Genomic DNA, 16,614 nt, shown 5'->3' with positions numbered 1-16,614 from the left:
ATCAACTTAGACACATATTTGGCTTTTGCTGGTGCTGAAAGCTTATCTCTCAGCTCCTGTTAGTGTGTTGGCGCTATAGCATGATGAGAAAGTGAGTGACCAGATATCCAAAAGCCCAAAGGGGTCTTGCTACTCTATGCCAGTGATCGGTGAGGCACCGAACTCCTTGTTTATTTAGACTTGGACGGCAGAGAGCTTCCCACACGCAGCAGCGGCAGCATTCCTCTCCCATCTGAGCGGCTTCCAGCTGATAAAAGGAGACATTCAAAGACAGACACCGAGGGTCCACTCCTCGGAGTCCTGAGATCAGGGCTGAGAATAGGGGGCTTTTGTTGGCTAAAACAACTCAACCTCTAAAAGTGAACAACTAGAATAATACCCAAAGTTAAGAGTCAGATTTCTGGGATGATCTGATCAAGCAAAGGTATGCGTACAGAAAACACCCAGCTAAAAGCAAGATCAACACTGTGCAACCAAGATACAGAGTGAGCCAAGATCATCTGGCTTTAGAGCTCAGCTTTAGAGAAGAAAGAATCACCTCTTTCACATGTGGCTTCTTTGACTGGTGAGGTTCAGCTAACTGCTGCAACAAAAATGAGGAAATTTAGAGGATATTAATTAATCAGTGATTCACAGCTCACTGGATTAGTTCCATGAAGATGTACTTTTTAAATGACACAGAATTACTATGTAATACACATTTTGCACATTTTATTTCGTTTCATATCATTACAGATTTCAAAATGATTTTGGTGTGAAATCTTAAGGTTCCATAAATGCAACTGCTGTGTAAATCATATTGTCTCCTCATAAAATGACAATGACTTCTGAGCTGGCAGCTCTACAATCCATTCTCCCTCCTCAATCTAACCCTCTGATCACAATAATAGGAAGCCATTGCTCTCATCGAGCTTCCATCAGACTCTGAAGTGTATTTTTACTGTCACATGTTTATTTTTTGTTGAAAGACCTTCCGGAGGTTACGAGTGTTATGGAAACCTTCCAGCCTAGAAGACAAATGTGAAAATTGTAGATATTATTTGAGGTATGACAAAGTTAAAGCAGAACTGAAGAAGATTTACAGAATATTCTAAAGATGAAGAGTTCCTCCTTCCTGGCTGGAGTGTGTCGTGTTATTTAAAGAGATATTATTACGGTCAGAAGACAGATTGGGGCATTTAAGGCTTCAAATTTCTATCTTGGACCAGAGCAGGACCACTTTCTCTCACCTCCCTTCCTTAACCCTGATGTCACAGACACATGCTGTGAGGCTGCAATTGAACAGTGTGAATCGCTGAGACAAAGCTAGTGATTTCCTCTGCCTCCAGGGTGTTGTGCTTCTACATTTTTTTCAGCGTCAGCTAAGAATAGTTGTGGCCCCTGTATGCTGGTGAAGCTAACAGGGCTGGCAATCAGACGAATAAGACACCCAGGTTATGAGGCACATGTTTGATGACAGAAGTGTCAGAACTTGGATTATATATGTTTGTGTTTTTTCAAAAGTTTGGATCGAGTCCTTAAGAACATATGGCCAGGTAAAAGAAGAAGACGGACCTCAGACTCAATTTTCCCAAAGCACTACTTGTTGGGGAGAAGGAATTACTCAGAAATTGATTTTGCCATGTGATTAGTTGTAATTTCTCTCATAAAAAGCAGAGCTACTTTTCTATCTGTTGTTCTGAATGTATATGGCCCACTCAGCACAGCTTAGTGATACAGTATATAGAAAGGAACATGGGTTCCGCTACCCCCACCCTAGACATATGATTCGGACAGCCATATGGTGACTGCCCTTCACAAGCATTCAGTTTTTTTATATATAAACAGCTGTTCAGCACCAATCAGTGATGTACAACTCAAACATACATACTCATCCAATGAGTGAAAGTGAAAACTACCTCAGTCATGCTGCCAGATAACACAGTCAATCAGAGTCCTATACTGCAAAACTGCTTTAAAAAAAATGCTTTAAATGATTCGGTCTCTTGTCTTAGTTGTCTTTATAAATGTTATTGAGAAATGAGTCACTTAAAAGCAAACATGGAAGCAGAGCCATTGCAAACAAGTTGGATGCAAGTGGCACACTCTCACTTTTTATAAAAGGTGGTTAAAAATTAAAAGACCAGATTTGAAGGGACCTGACCCCCACCTCCTCATTCACATGCTGGTTCAGTCCAGAGGAATCTGCTCTTCTCCCACTCTGGGTCCAAATCTGACCCACACAGGTCACAATACACTGTGATGTACAGACATCATGCTCAAGAAACCACAGTCTTCTTTTTTCCCTCCTGAGTTTGTCATCATCAAATCAACCAACAGATGTCCCTTTATCAAGCTCAACAACAGCATATCTCCCTCTAGCGCCAATCTGCACCTGGGCTTCCATGGAAACTCCCAATGGGTCCCACACCGAGAGGCAGTGAGGCAGACTCTGTGTCATTTTACTGTGAGACTGAGGAGTGGGTTTATTTTATTTTTTAAAAATATTTATAAAATGAATGTGTACTGCAAAAAGGAATTCAAAATAGTCAAAATTGCTGGCTCACTAAAGCATCCGTTTTAAATATCCAGAACCCCCCCACTCCTTTTAAAAACAATAAAACAGTGGAAGCACGGGACCTGACTTCCGTTTAGGACCGCAGCTTAACACAAATAAAACTCTGGACTAAAAAATAAAAGTTAAACAAACGTCGGATCAATTATTTACCAAATGTGTATACAATCGGCTCGACCTCCTGTCATTAAAAAAGTTGCTCATAACTTTCAAACTCCCTGTAAATGTCTCCTCACCTGAGGCAAACGCTATTCCAATCAGAGTCCGAGAGAAAAACGTGAAATCTGTCTTCATCTCCAGATCTCCGGTCCAGAAGTGCAGAAAGCCTGAGCGATGTTTGGTGTTGCTTTGAATGCCGGTGGAGACACTTCAGATGTGGCTTGAATGAATGTCCGTGGATGAGGAAACACTCAGGTGAACCTCGGCCAATCGATGCCTGTCTGTACTCTGCGCACATAGAGGACGGAGCCGAAATGCGGAGGGAAAAGAAAAAACAAAACGTGTTTTTTCCAGTTTTGTCCAAAGGATGCACAGGAGGCAGAGAATGGGATTTACAATGATTTCCTTTTCCTTTGCTCGTGACTGGAGCGCATGCACACCCATCCATGCAGTTCATAAAACAAACTGGATTGTAGGAGTGTGTGGGCTGGTGGGTGTGGGGTGTGTGTAGGGGGTGGTCTCCCTAACACCCCAATTTCCTTCCTGCAAAACCCCTTTCATTTCATCCTCTGTGCTACAGTTAGCACTTGTATATGATAATTAAGAATGATTCAAAGTGATGAGAGAATTTATGCTGCTGTAGGTGCTGATTTCAATTTGTTGCTTTAAACCAAAGCTGTTCAATGCTGATATTCACTTCATGGATTTCTCCAAGCATTTGATGCCTCCTGACACTGGAGTAGCTCAGCATGTAATCCAAATACCATCAAAAATGATTGCAAAGCCACCACAGGGATACAGTAGTGTCACCACAGGAGGCAAACAAATACCACAGTAAGACAGAGTAAAGCCACAAAGCCTTTGGAGGAGTGCGATAGAAATAATAATGAATGAAATGATATTTTTTTCTTTTGGTCCTGTCTTTAATCCACAAATGAATATATCTGATCTATCTCTTTATTTCAGAGTAGTTATATCTGTGCAGGTTTTGCCAATAATTTGGAGTAGAAAGTAAGAAAGTACAGTAGAAAGTCTCTTGTGCTTGTGGACTCTGTCAGACTTTAAACTGAGGGGATGAGTAACTCTAGATTAGTCTGTAATTAGTCTCACAAAGAGTCAGTTGTAATGATGCCTCCAATAAAAGTGAACTGCACGCTTTTCCAGTCTTGTTAAACTTTGTAACCCCCAGCCAGCACCCCCCCCCCCCCCCCCCCCCCCCCCCACACACACACACACACACACACACACACACAGACACAGACACAGACACAGACACACACACACACACAAACACATAAAAACCCCATGTACTTAATACACTCAGAAAAAAGTCAAATAGTGTACAAGATGTGCACTTGGGAGAAACACTCATACACACCGGTCTGGGCAAAGGTCTGTGTTTCAAGCTCCATCAAACCTCTTGTGGAGCCATAGAAGGACCATCCAAGCCAGTATAATTAATCCCAGAAAGCTCTGCTTTCCGCAGCAGGAGTGTGCTGTCAAGTCAAATCAAATCTATAGCACACTGTATCTTCACTTGGACATTTATTACAGCAATCATAGTGCTGGCCAAATCCAGACTGCTTCCTAACTGTTGACAACCAATCCTCGCTTCAGAGAGCAGTAGATATATGAGAAAGAAATTTTTTTCCTCAAAGTGATTATGTTGTTATTCTCAGTGATTTCTGATCTAACCTAATCTAACTTTAGTTCTGTGTGAAATAACAAGGAGTCAAATAATCATTTCATGTTTTCAAGGGCCAAGACTTCTCCCCAGATCTCTTACGGCAACCCACCTCCATGACCTTAAAACACAATGTTGTGATTGAATGGTTGTAATTAAACTGTTCCCCTGGTTTCAGCCCCACAGCGCCCTCGGCTTCAGAGCAAAATAAACACACTCAATCGTGCTGACAGTCTAACAAAGCTTTGTCCAGAGAGTTACCAAATCTCATTACAAATATAAAAAAGATAATATCATCGATGATTTGAGCAGCCAAAATAATAATAAACTGCAGGCATAAGCATTAGACAAGCCATTCAGACCCCAGTGATAACAAACAAAGGCCCTTATGCAGGATAGCATTATCATCCCTGCTGTGTCAGATGAAAAGGTTTGAGTTTATAATCCTACTACGTCCTGAGAGACAACTGAGGACTCAAGGACATGTCCTTGAAGTGCCAGCACTCCATCCGGCCCATCCTCAGGTCAGGAAACACATTACAGGTCCACGGCTACTATCGTAGGAAGGATATGGAGCATACACGCAGCCCACTCCCTCACTCAGTGAAGTTCTTGCCCATGGGCCTGTGCGCTCCACTATACTCTGCCAAGCTACTTTGAAGTGGCTGTCACTGTTCAAGAGGTCTTTTTTCTCCAAACTGTGGGATCCAAATTTTCTCATGAGTTAGAGGTCATGTTTATTATCAGTCAGCAGTTATGGCAGTCCCCTTGAATAACAGGAACATCTCTGAAACATGCTAAAATGTAAATTGTTTACCCCGTTAATTAGCCATGAAGAAAATGCATTGATTGGTGTGTGGCACATCCATAGAAAGTTCCTGGTGAAGCCTGCAGATTTGGGGGATAATTCTATGTGGGTTTGGCACTACAAGTAGCTCCTTTAATACTATACAGTCAATTTTTTATTGTAACTCATGATAGTGTTTGTAACTCAACCACTTCAATTAGAGCTGGGGAAAGTGGAGAGTGCACCTTCTATATTATTAATGTTTTTTTTCCATTGTAGTATTGATCAGTGCATCTGTAACATCTGATATTTCTCAGTGTTAACTACTATAAAACATCTATTTAACTTCATCTTATTACAATACCATTACTATATGATATGTATAGTGGCAATATATAAGACTATGTTTGCCAATCAAAGGGCAATCAATTACCCAAAATAACAAATTTATTAAAAATCTAAAACTGAAACCTTCAATTTAAAAAGTATCCAGACCATTTCCAGTCCCACTGCAAAGGGTATGTCAATAATTTATGGCCAGGCACATTCTGTGTGTAGATATTGATTGGAGTCCACCTGTGGCAAATTGAACCGAGTGGAAAAAGTTGTTCTGTCTCAAAGTTGCAATAGCTGCCAAAAGGAGTCCTACGGTACAGTGCACTGCGGTACGAAATCTACAATTTAACAATGTGCAAAACATGAAAGATAAGACACAGGTTCTAAAAAAGCAGAAATAAAACCATTCAATGTAGATACGACTAGAGGTTCTTCCTCATAATTTAAATATATTCATATTAAATATTGATGTATGAAATTTTAACTATTTTGGACTACTGTGTAGTTGCACTAATTGGCCACTGTGCAGAAAAAAATGTTGCCTCCTCTGATAAAGTTTACTGTGCCACTTTTACAATTAGCATAGGAGGTACACGCATCCTGCTTCAGTATGTGACTGAGGCCCATTGGGAGGCAAAGAGGCCTCCCCACTGTCACTGTTTGTCTGACCTTTCACCTGGCTGAAGGAAACAGGACGCCAGTGCTCCAGTGTGTTTGTGAAGATAACTGAGAGCCTGCCTATTCTTGTTGTTTGACTGTCAAAGACAGCTCATGTATTCAAAAGTTCCAGTCCAGGTGCAGGAGTCAACAACCCTCAACTGTCGCTCTTGTCAAATGGCTTTGGATTCTCATCAACCACACCACTCAACAAAGTTGTGTGCAGTGCTTTGATGATGCTTATTAGCATTATTGATCCATGAGGTCATGGATGCATAAAAAGCTGCAGCTGCATAAAAGAGTATTTACTCAAAGAAGGTCACCGGATTTATTAATTGCATTAACATTTTTTAAACAATAATTAATAAATCAGGAAATGATGTGTGTAACTGATGTGCATTGACACCAAAGTGTTGTGTACTGGAAAGACTGAATCAGTATAAGAAGAAGTTTTCTTGACTAATAATCAAGCACATTATACTGCATATGTGTTCAATATTAGGAACATGCAATGTATAGAAATTCATTTACAAATATTGACAAATGAACAGGATGAAATAAATGAAAAGCTTTCCAGATAACTCAAAATTTCCATAAGGTAACACCTTGGTAACTAAAACATCCAAAATAAAAAGACGCAACAGTTTCATCTGTGACTGATATGTAAAACACGAGGACTTATTTAATCAAATATAAGACCTCTGTAAAGTGAACAATTCCATCATGTTGATTTCAATCAGTGGTAAAAAAAAAAGTTTTACAAATGATCCTCAAATATAGTCTAATATGATGAGATAATTGTTATTTTAAAGATCAAATATCTACATCTATTATAGACATTTGATTGAACAGTGCATCTTAAACGATACTTTAGGGGGCCTGGTGTTTCAGCGTTAGAGCATTAGGTTAAGGATAGGGATATAGAAGGCTGTGAATTCCACCCAGTGGCCCCACCCAGCCATCAAGGGCAGCCTTGATGCCAGTCCTCACCCCAAATAAAAATGGGAGGGTTGCGGCAGGAAGCGAGTCCGGCAAAGGGCGTTGATCTTAAATAATGCTGTAATGCTTTAAGCTTAACATTATCCAATCTAAAATGCTTGAACATTATATTTTGTGTCATTTCTAAATGCTACCAAAATGGATTGAGCTCAATTACAGCACAAGGGATTTTTATATAAACACAGCAAGCATGCCAAGCTTCATAATATTTTTAACATAAATTTCAGAGAGAAAATAGAAGATCTGGTGATATTCAGTTGTACAACTGTGGAAAACAGAAGAGTAGGAAATCTGAGTCTATGGCAGTGCAATAAAATGGCAATGCTGTCTTTGAATAGCGTAATACATCTTTGGTAAGTGAGCGGATGGACTCCTCTTACATCTTGAAAAACCTACTATACTTTACATACTATAAAGTTTTTATAGATTGCATCCATGTTAGCCAGACAAAGCCACAGGAGGGTGGTGAAGGAGTTTGATTGGGTGAGATTTCCGTCTGCTTTCACTGATGCATGGGCTGAAGAAGGGGTACACCTTGCCCCTCGGCCCATTGGTAAATGAGTACAGCAGACTCATATCATCAGTGTCGTAGAAGGACACCCTCCTCTCCTCGCAATCTAAGAAAACGCCAAGCCTCTGGGGGGAAGAGCGGAGCTGCAGCCTTGTCCAGGGTTGGGTGCCGGCCGAGTACTCATTCCCGTTACGTAGCCGAAGTGTCCAATATCCATTTTCAGGGCTCAGCTTGACCCGCAGGTGCCTGTCTACGGCCTCTGAGGCCACACCCAGGTCCCATTTGGGTTTGGAGCCCACTTCTACCTCCCAGTAGTGTCGGCCTGACTGAAAGCCCTGGGTAGCCAAAATGTTGACACACTGGAGGAAACGCTTGCGGTTATCCGAATGTGAAATCACGTCATCAGATTCTACTGCCAGAGTTTTGTCCCTGGAGATGTAAATGCTTGGGTGGGCTGAGTTCACATCAAATGTTAATGGGGAAGGACCTATGGGGTGACACAACTCATTAAATGATAGAAACGATAGTATTTTCAGTATTAGTATTTTATCAGATTTAAAAGAGAAAATTACCTACAGGTGATACAATGGCGTTATTACTGGCAATTCTGACTTCAACTTCTAACAATGCTGTAGTTAGGGCTGAGCGATGTATTGAATTATTGTGATAAATTACAATTTTTGTTGTTGAACATTAGGTCTGACAAAATGATTTTGGGTTAAACAAAGTCTGCACATAAGCGAAAATAATTTATATATAAAGGATGTTTAAGTTTGAATATAATCTATGAGACTACTCGTGATAAGTTCCAGTTTGTTGCCCTCATAAATTTAAAATGATGTTTTAAATAGAAAATTGCTAAACTTATCTTTAGTGTTATTATTTATTATCCTCTTGCCACCGTGCCTGAAAAATTTTCTAGGGGAAACACTGTATTCATTAACACTACAGCCTCTAGGCCATCTGTGTTTTGGAAGCTTTCGATGCCTAAATTAGTAGTAACTTTAGGTAGGCGTGACTTTTTAGATATTTTTACTTAGCTACTCCAATTGTTGCTGATCTTCACAATGTTTACAATATCTAAAAGAAAGGTCTTTGTAGTGACGATACTCATTTGTCGATATAGCATAAATTACCATAATTACTGGATAATAGCATATAGTTATAAGAAACATTTTGAATTGTATTTGGTCTGGAGTTCATGTCGACAACAAAATGTATTAAAATCATGAATTGTTCGTAAAAAAACTAAAATCTAAACTTAAACTTAAATTTTTGGCAATATTGCCAGCTCTAACGTCATTTCTCCTTAGTTTAATGCATTGAGCCAGAACCAGTTTTCAGTTCAAATCTTTTTGTGTCTAGTACAGCGATTCAGCAGGGAAATTACCTGACTTCAAAGACTTGAACATCTTCCTCCATGTGATGTACTGCAATGGCCCCATGTATTTGTTGCTAAAAGCATTTACATCAAACTGTGGGCCAATATCCACCCGCACATGTGGACTGTCAGAAAAAAGCAAATATACATTAATTTATGTTCAGATATTGTCAGCAGAAATGACACTAAATGGAAGTTAAATACAACTAGGCAAAAACTTCAGTAGCAATTTATAAAGTCATATTAATGAAATTAACACTTGCCTTATTTGTGGGAGCTAGAGAGAGGGAAATGACAGAAACACATTTTTATGTTTCAAAGTGATGAAAAACTCAAATTAGATGACAGATGGCTTTTATTTAAAGTTCAGATGGGAAAGCTCACCTCAGTCAGCACAATGTTCTCAGTGGTAGCCCTGGCCTGCTGGAGCATTCTCATATTCTCCTCCAACTGCCTCAGGGCCAGTTTGATGTCCTCCATGTGGCGCTGGACTTTCTCCAACTCCTCACCCTGCTCTCTCCTTAGCTGTTCCAGCATACAGGTCTCCTCATCGTGCAGGATCTGATAGAGACCTCTAAATTCTCCTTTGACACGAGCCTGCAAATCTGCTCCCACTCTCTGAGGCAGAAAGATTGAAGTTAGAGAGGTACATTGTGATAGTATCTGCTGTAGGTAGTACCACATTTTTCTTTGACCTGTCAGACATTAGCCAGGCTAGCTAACTTGCTGACTGCCTCTTTCTATTAAAGCTCCAAATATATTTTGCATGAGGACTTATCTCTAAAAAAAACAAACTTGTGGTAATGAAGCTACATCACTGATCTATATGTCAACAACTACAGACTATAGGCAAGGAAGGATTTCCTGTTCAACATCTCATCACATCATGCGCAATTAAACTGAAACTCTTATCTTCCATCTGTCTCAAATACATCTGTCATGTCCTCTGGTTTGTCATTTGCCGATTGCTATCTTGTAAATTAGCTAAGCAAATTTAAGCCATGTAGAAGTGGATAGTTTAGTGTTTGCAATTTTAATACAAATATTTCTAAATCACAACGTAATAACAAAACTGTATGGAAGTAAAACTTTTCTTTGCGTATTTTACACACAACAAACAGTGCTTAGAAAGGAGTGTATGTACCCAGCCACAATACCATTATGTTTTACATATCAAAGCCCACTATCACTTCCCACATCCGCACACATCACTATGTATGCCAATATATTGCAAGCAGTCATTAGTTAGGGACATTCTTATCTTTTAAGTGCTGCCATCCCTTGAGAGAGCAGTCTACCTTAATGACATCCATCTTGTCACTGTCTCTGCGAATGCTGTTAATGTAGTCCTCCCTCCTCAGGCGGTGGCTCTCCAGTGTCTCTTTCAGTTGTTTCTGTACATAATATGCAAATAAAACCAGTCAAATCAAATCATGACCAGATATACTTCACTCTGAGGATGTACATTATCATGCTGCATTACATTATAATAAAAGGTTCCAAATATTTTGTCAAGCTCGTTAACATATATGGTTAAAAGTTCAAATGTAGTACAAAAGCAGCACAAACTATTACCCAAAAGGAATAACTCAGCATTTTACTAAACTGAGTTTAGTTTGAACTTTTTTAAAGTTTTTGTCATCGGTTGACGGGTAACCAGCAGACAATCCAGGAAGTCACCACATGGGCCAAGAAACAGTCCAGCACATTAGTGGTTCATGGGTTTTAGTAGGCGGATTTTATTACCTTTGGTTAGATTCAGGCTAGTTGCTTCCGCCTGTTTCCATTCTTTATGATAAGCTAAGCTGTCTGCTCAGTTGGGCACTATACTAGTTATTAATAAGAATAGTGTTGGTATTCTCATGTACTGCTCCACAAGAGAGTGAAGGTTTCTCTCTAAAATGTTGCATTTATCCCTTTAGAAACAACCACACACATGAATAAACACCTCTCTGACACAGTCTGGAAAACAACTTAACATAACAAGAGTGACAAAAGTGGAATTTATAGCAGGGCTTTTTTTAGAATTTACTACAAGAATCTTGTTTCAGGTTACACTAAATTACAGAGGTCTTTTTATTTTTCTGTCTTTATTAACCTCCATGATGTGTTTAAGTCATATACCCTGTCATACACAGTAATAAAAACAAGGGAGTGGGGAGTGACCTTTGTTCTAAGCATTTCACAAGAGATGTTCAGGGTGGAACTACAGTGAAATAAACACAGATGTGGACTGAAATATATAATACAATTTATATAACTCTAAGTTGCAGAACACTCGTTATTAATTAATCTGTTTACTTTGGAACATGAAGTTATTTGTATAAGAATGAGGTAATAACAGTAAAAAAGACTTCAGTACTGCAGTAGAGGTGAGACTGAAGGGCCGGAACTCACCTTTAGGTTCTGAATGTAGGTATCTGAGGTAGCGGCCCTGACCTTCTCCACCATGGCTGCAACAAGGTAGTTGATTTGAAACTGCCTGGAGCTAAACTCCTTTCTGCACTGCGGGCAGGTTACAGGTCCCTGTGTTCCTCTCCAGTACCTGGAGATGCATGGTTTGCAGAAGTGGTGCATACAGGCCAACATAACAGGTTCAGAGAACAAGTCGCAGCATATGGCGCACGTCAGGTCCTCTGTCAGGCTGCCTTTGGTAGATGCAGGAGCAGAAGCCATGGTGTTTTCCTCTTCAGAATATGTCCGCAGCGAGGAAGTGAAAGTATGGTGGAAAAGAGAAAGAGGGAGAGATGAACCCTCCTTTTCTGAAGACGATTTACAGTGTTAAATGTAGAATTAAAAAATAAATGAACATTCACAATTCTACTACATCAAGTTATTATGCACGTTGTTCGCTTCAGAATTGAGTCATACGTTGTGTAAATCTGGATCTCCAGGCTCACCTCTGCTCTTAAAGTTGAACAACAAACCGCTGCAAGTTTAAGTGTAATCAGGGTGTCCAGGAGTAGAAATCAGGTGATATATCACGGGGCTCTTTAATCTAGCTTGTGATTTGCACGGTGAAAGCGACATTTGCTCAATATTTTGTTTTCCACTGCCTGAAGCCTGCTAACGCTTAGCTCCGTATAGCGACAAGTAAACAGCCTGTTTCGGTGACATAAACACAAAGCAATAAATTATGCTTACTTTAGACTACTAACCTTTAGTTAGGACTTCTATAAACTTACGTTGTCTGTTAATCGGAGAAATGTGCAGTCAGATACTTCTAGTCTGTGCAGCTGTACTGACTCCCTTTGCTCATGTTAGAGAACAGGGCGCTCACGTGTACTGCGCATGTGCCTCAGTCAAATCCTCCTATGATTGGTCCATATTCGGTGGGCGGGTCAGGTGGAGGCAGGCCTTGTTGTGGTCTCTTACTTTTTTCCTCCTCCACTTCTCTAATTTTCTCTTTCACTTCGCAGAGGTGGTGTGATACGCTGTGATTAAGCATTTTTCACTTCCTTCATTATGTTTTTTCAAAGGTTAGCAGCCAAAATTTTAAAAATTTTTTGCGTCGATAACCCAAATATAGGCGTGAGTAGCTGTGACGCTTACTGGTTATTGTAATTTTTTTAATTAACTGTTCAGTTATATTCTGTGTAAGTTTTGTACTATATCCTGTTGATCCAGTGTCCCATATAAATATAAGGTTCGTGGACATGCATGACACTAAGTTTTGATTCTCCATTTTTCCATTATGCTCATTCGGAAAATTTTGACCCTCACTGCCAAGCTGGCACATCAAAAACACCCCCAGTGTGTAACACAGACCTTCTACAAATTTGTCACCTCTAAGCCAAAGCTTGGAAGAAGAGCCAGGGAAAATAACTCCCACAAATGTTGTCAGGGTAGGAGTCTCCCCAGATCCAAACTATCCAGCTGATTTTAAAGGCTGGGAAGTTCTCTCTCAGACAGTTAAACTGAACTGTATACAATTATTATGTGACCCTGTAGTTTATTCACTTGTGACTGTCTGCACTCACCACCACCCCAGTGTTTGTGTGTCTGTAAAGCAGCTTTGATTGTTTTAAAAGCACTGTATAAATAAAATGTATTATTATTAGCATGCATTAGCATTAGCAATGCAGTAAGTAATATAAAATATAAAAACCCAGTTTCCAGAAAAAAGTGACTTTTTCTCAAATACACTAAAAACTCTAATATGTGATTTGTTTCTGACCAAACATAATTGCAAATTTAGAGTTTGAAGACTGCAACACAACGAAAATAATATAAAACCCAGGCTTGTACCTCTGTGTTACATCACCATTCCATTAAATTACATTAACTTAACTTTTTCATTGTATAGGAACTGATGAAACTAATAGTTACAGTTTTAGAGTGGAATTACAAAATTTCAGCTGCTCAGCAGTCCATGATTTTCATGATGTACCACATATTTTGTAGACTGCAGATCGATGCATGGCATTGTGCTGCTGAAACATCTACTGACACCCTGGGACAACATTGTCTTGATGGCTATGGAAAGGCCATTTAACATTTACCAGCTAGACAGGATTTAAATTTTAGATATCTGCAATATATATAAGATATCTGCAACTACATTTTGAGTAGTCAAAATTCCAATTAAAAATATATGTAAAACAAATTAAAAATATCTCCAATTTAATTCTGACTGTCCGTAATGTGAAATCTAGATATCTTTAATTACATTATGACTAGTCAAAATTTAATTTGCAGATATCCAAAATCACCGACATCAGTGTGCCGTTTTAGCATATATTAGATATCTGCAATATATTTCCAAATAGTCAAAACTGAAATGATAGATATCTGTAATTACATTTTGACTAGTCATAATTTCACTTTCAAATATCTATAATTGAATTTCGACTCGTAATGTTATTTTGAGGCAAAAAGTCAAAATGTAATTACATTAATTGCATTAATTACTTTAATTAAAATTCTGACTAGTTAAATGTAGTTCGAGATATCTTAAATTATGTTTTTGACCAGCTATGAACAAATTTCAGGTATCTGAAATTTGAATTCTGTGGTTCCAATAAATGCTAAAACAGCCAATGACGACAGTGATGTCATTTCTGATATGCAAAAAGGAATTGTGACTAGTCAAAATGAAATTGTAGATATCTTAAATGTTCATTCTAACTAGTCAGAATGCAGTTATGGATATCTTGTATAATAAATCTGAGTAGTCACACTGTAATTTTGACAAGTCAAAATGCAGTGAAATGAAATTATGAATATTCAACTGAAAACTGTTAGATGTTAGAGCATATGTCTAACTAAAATCCGTACTGAAGCACCCACATTCCATAACAGACTTTGTTTTCAGTGTCCTTTGGTTTATCTGAAAGGAGTGTGGGCCTAGAGAACTTGGTGGCATTTCAGCACATAATTGACTAATGATTTCCTCCTTGCATAATAGTTTGAGCTTGTATTTCAGGATGTAATGGAGGACTTTGTTAAGTAACAACAGTTTTCCAAAATACACCCTATGCCCATTGGTTATAATTAATGTGGTAGCTTGATGGTTTCCCATGCAATAGCCTCTGAGGGCTAAAGGTCATGCATGTTCAACAGAGGTTTCCAAAGTGGTGAGCAACAAGCCACATTTGCTTGCTGGTTGCTCCTTTTATGACATGTTATACCCTCGTCTGTTACCAGCTAACCAGTCAACTTGAATGGAGTTGCTTGAATATTCTAAAAAACACTTATATTGAATACTTTGTTCATTGTATTGCAGGCATTATTATTTTGCACTTTTGTCATATAAATAATTGTTCAAGCAAAGTGGGTTACTATAGATTATTATTTTTTTTATTTACAATTGACGCTTCTAGAAATGGGTTTGCACGGATAAACAACTCAAAATTTTAAATATACTATCCAATAATTTTTGCATCTTAGATACAGTGAGACTCAGGAGGTATAATTAGAGCATCCCACAGAAATGTTTATCACAGGAATCAAAATCACAGATTTCACAGATGTCCCCTGCTTTTGAATCAATATCTTTAATCACTGCAGAATTAAGGGGTGTTACTGTATTTCCATTACGCTACAGTCTCACATGTCAAGTCTGGTAGAAATTGAAAAACAGTAAAACCAAAGGACATTCAACAAAGTGCACAACCTGCACAAAGATATAGACAAAGAGGGAGAGCAGAACAACAGCCCCAATGTACGTGGGATGGATCATCAGATCTGTTATCACGTACATAATTCATGTATGCAATTACATGGTTATAAGCCAAGGTAAATGAATAGCGCTACACATATTTATTGTTAAAGTGAAAATTATAGTAGTTTTTCCCAAGACCACACTGTAAAAGCTTTTGACCAGTTTTCAGAACATGCTTGAGATAACCAGTTTAAATCAAGGACAGACATCCTTCATCAGTGGTGCATGCAAGTCGAGGTGAGAGAAATGCCAACTCTGACTGCAGAGTGACCCAGTGCACATGGCTGGGGGACCACTCTCATAATTGAAGGAATAAATTGAGGCAGCCTGCCCCAATCGATCTTGGTACTCTCTATTGCTGCTTCAGTCAGTGAACCAATTATTGTATCATCAAATAAAATCCCACCAAGGGGATTCAAAGATCTGACACCAGGTACTTCTAAATAAAACACAAATCTGTGAAAGGATGGGCTTGGTGAGTCAAACAGATCCTGGGATGCAGATGCAGAAACACAGCTCTAGGTAGAAAATGATCTCCTGCTTTGAAACACAGAATGGTTGGAATTGTTTTTTTTTTTTTTCTTGCTCTGGGCAGCCTGGGATATACTTTTTTAATCTTAAAGGAAAAAATCTAGAGTTCCAGTACTTGTTTCATAAAACACAAAAACACACAAAAAGACAATGAGGTAGATCTCTTCTCTCAAGGAGCTGAACAGAAACAGTGATCAGTGAAGAGTGTCACTGTAAAATAAGTCTTTCGAACAGTTTAAGAATTGCAACCTTCTGCTAAACGACATGCTCAGAATACTCAAAATGTAACATTTTCTGTCACCTGACAGCCCCTGTCTTTGCATGTGTGGTCTATGGCTCAAACTAAATATAACAATGCATCCAGCAAAAAGTTCAATCTATTTTAGGAAGCTGTAGAAGATATCAGAGATGATATCGACAGATGTGTGTCTTAATCGTCTTGACAGGTAGTCAACTAAATCTATAGGGAGTTTCATGCAAACATGGTTTGTTGCACAACATGAAAATGTGGTGCACGCAGTGTTGTTTATTTGACTGTGTAAATTAAATCAGTTGTGATCAGTGACCTGGGCCTCAGATAAAGCAATAAGTAAGCATTAGTTTTATAACCCCTGATTGTTCATTGCACAATGCTCACGTGAAGCTGAGGAAGAAGTAACAGTGGGACGGCTTACTGGGAAAAAGTGGATAATAAATGGTGATAAAAACGCCAAAATGTAATAAACTCTGTGACGTAAGGCTGTGTTGGCACTTTAAGGAACATTATGAGATACTTAATTAAATTTCTTGACTGGGTAATGAGGGGTAAATTAAATAAGAGAGATGTCTCACTTTAAATTGTCATCCACAAAG

The 16,614-nt window shown here is 38.9% G+C and overlaps 2 protein-coding genes across 10 annotated transcripts in view; both read right to left on the bottom strand.

The window, feature by feature from the left end:
• flt4 (fms related receptor tyrosine kinase 4) overlaps positions 1–3,182 on the bottom strand; it is a 35,284-nt gene extending 32,102 nt beyond the window's left edge. For 2 of the 4 annotated variants that reach the window (XM_067517534.1, XM_067517536.1), the window contains exon 1: positions 2,791–3,182. In XM_067517534.1, coding sequence (XP_067373635.1) covers positions 2,791–2,848 — 58 coding nt within the window. In that variant the 5' untranslated portion in view covers positions 2,849–3,182. The remainder of the gene's footprint in view (positions 1–2,790) is intronic. The other 2 variants (XM_067517532.1, XM_067517535.1) reach the window with 1 other exon arrangement.
• Positions 3,183–6,491: 3,309 nt separating this feature from the next.
• trim105 (tripartite motif containing 105) lies at positions 6,492–16,612 on the bottom strand. Of its 6 annotated transcripts, none has more exons than XM_067518488.1 (7): positions 16,594–16,612; positions 11,466–11,755; positions 10,367–10,462; positions 9,453–9,686; positions 9,332–9,345; positions 9,078–9,193; positions 6,492–8,174 (listed from the first exon to the last, which is right to left on the bottom strand). In XM_067518488.1, the coding sequence occupies exons 2-7, from the start codon at positions 11,742–11,744 to the stop codon at positions 7,615–7,617; spliced, it is 1,299 nt and encodes a 432-aa protein (XP_067374589.1). In that variant the 5' UTR covers positions 11,745–11,755; positions 16,594–16,612; the 3' UTR covers positions 6,492–7,614. The 6 variants fall into 6 exon arrangements, with proteins under 6 accessions (XP_067374589.1, XP_067374586.1, XP_067374587.1 ...); XM_067518485.1 differs by lacking the exon at positions 16,594–16,612 and adding an exon at positions 12,227–12,367; XM_067518486.1 differs by lacking the exon at positions 16,594–16,612 and adding an exon at positions 12,254–12,358 and having other exon boundaries at positions 11,466–12,170.
• Positions 16,613–16,614: the final 2 nt, after the last annotated feature.

The sequence above is a fragment of the Channa argus genome, chromosome 10, assembly GCF_033026475.1.
Source record: "Channa argus isolate prfri chromosome 10, Channa argus male v1.0, whole genome shotgun sequence".
Taxonomy (NCBI): domain Eukaryota; kingdom Metazoa; phylum Chordata; class Actinopteri; order Anabantiformes; family Channidae; genus Channa; species Channa argus.
Note: the sequence above shows the minus strand (reverse complement) of the source record. Positions and strands in the feature narration are given on the sequence as shown.

Coding starts and splice junctions, on each gene's coding strand:
- trim105 (XM_067518488.1), bottom strand. CDS start 11,744: ATGGCTTCTGCTCCTGCATCTACCAAAGGCAGCCTGACAGAGGACCTG. Junction 9,687..10,366: donor ACAAGATGGATGTCATTAAG/GTAGACTGCTCT, acceptor TTTCTGCCTCAG/AGAGTGGGAGCAGATTTGCA. Junction 8,175..9,077: donor GTTCAAGTCTTTGAAGTCAG/GTAATTTCCCTG, acceptor GTCACCCCATAG/GTCCTTCCCCATTAACATTT.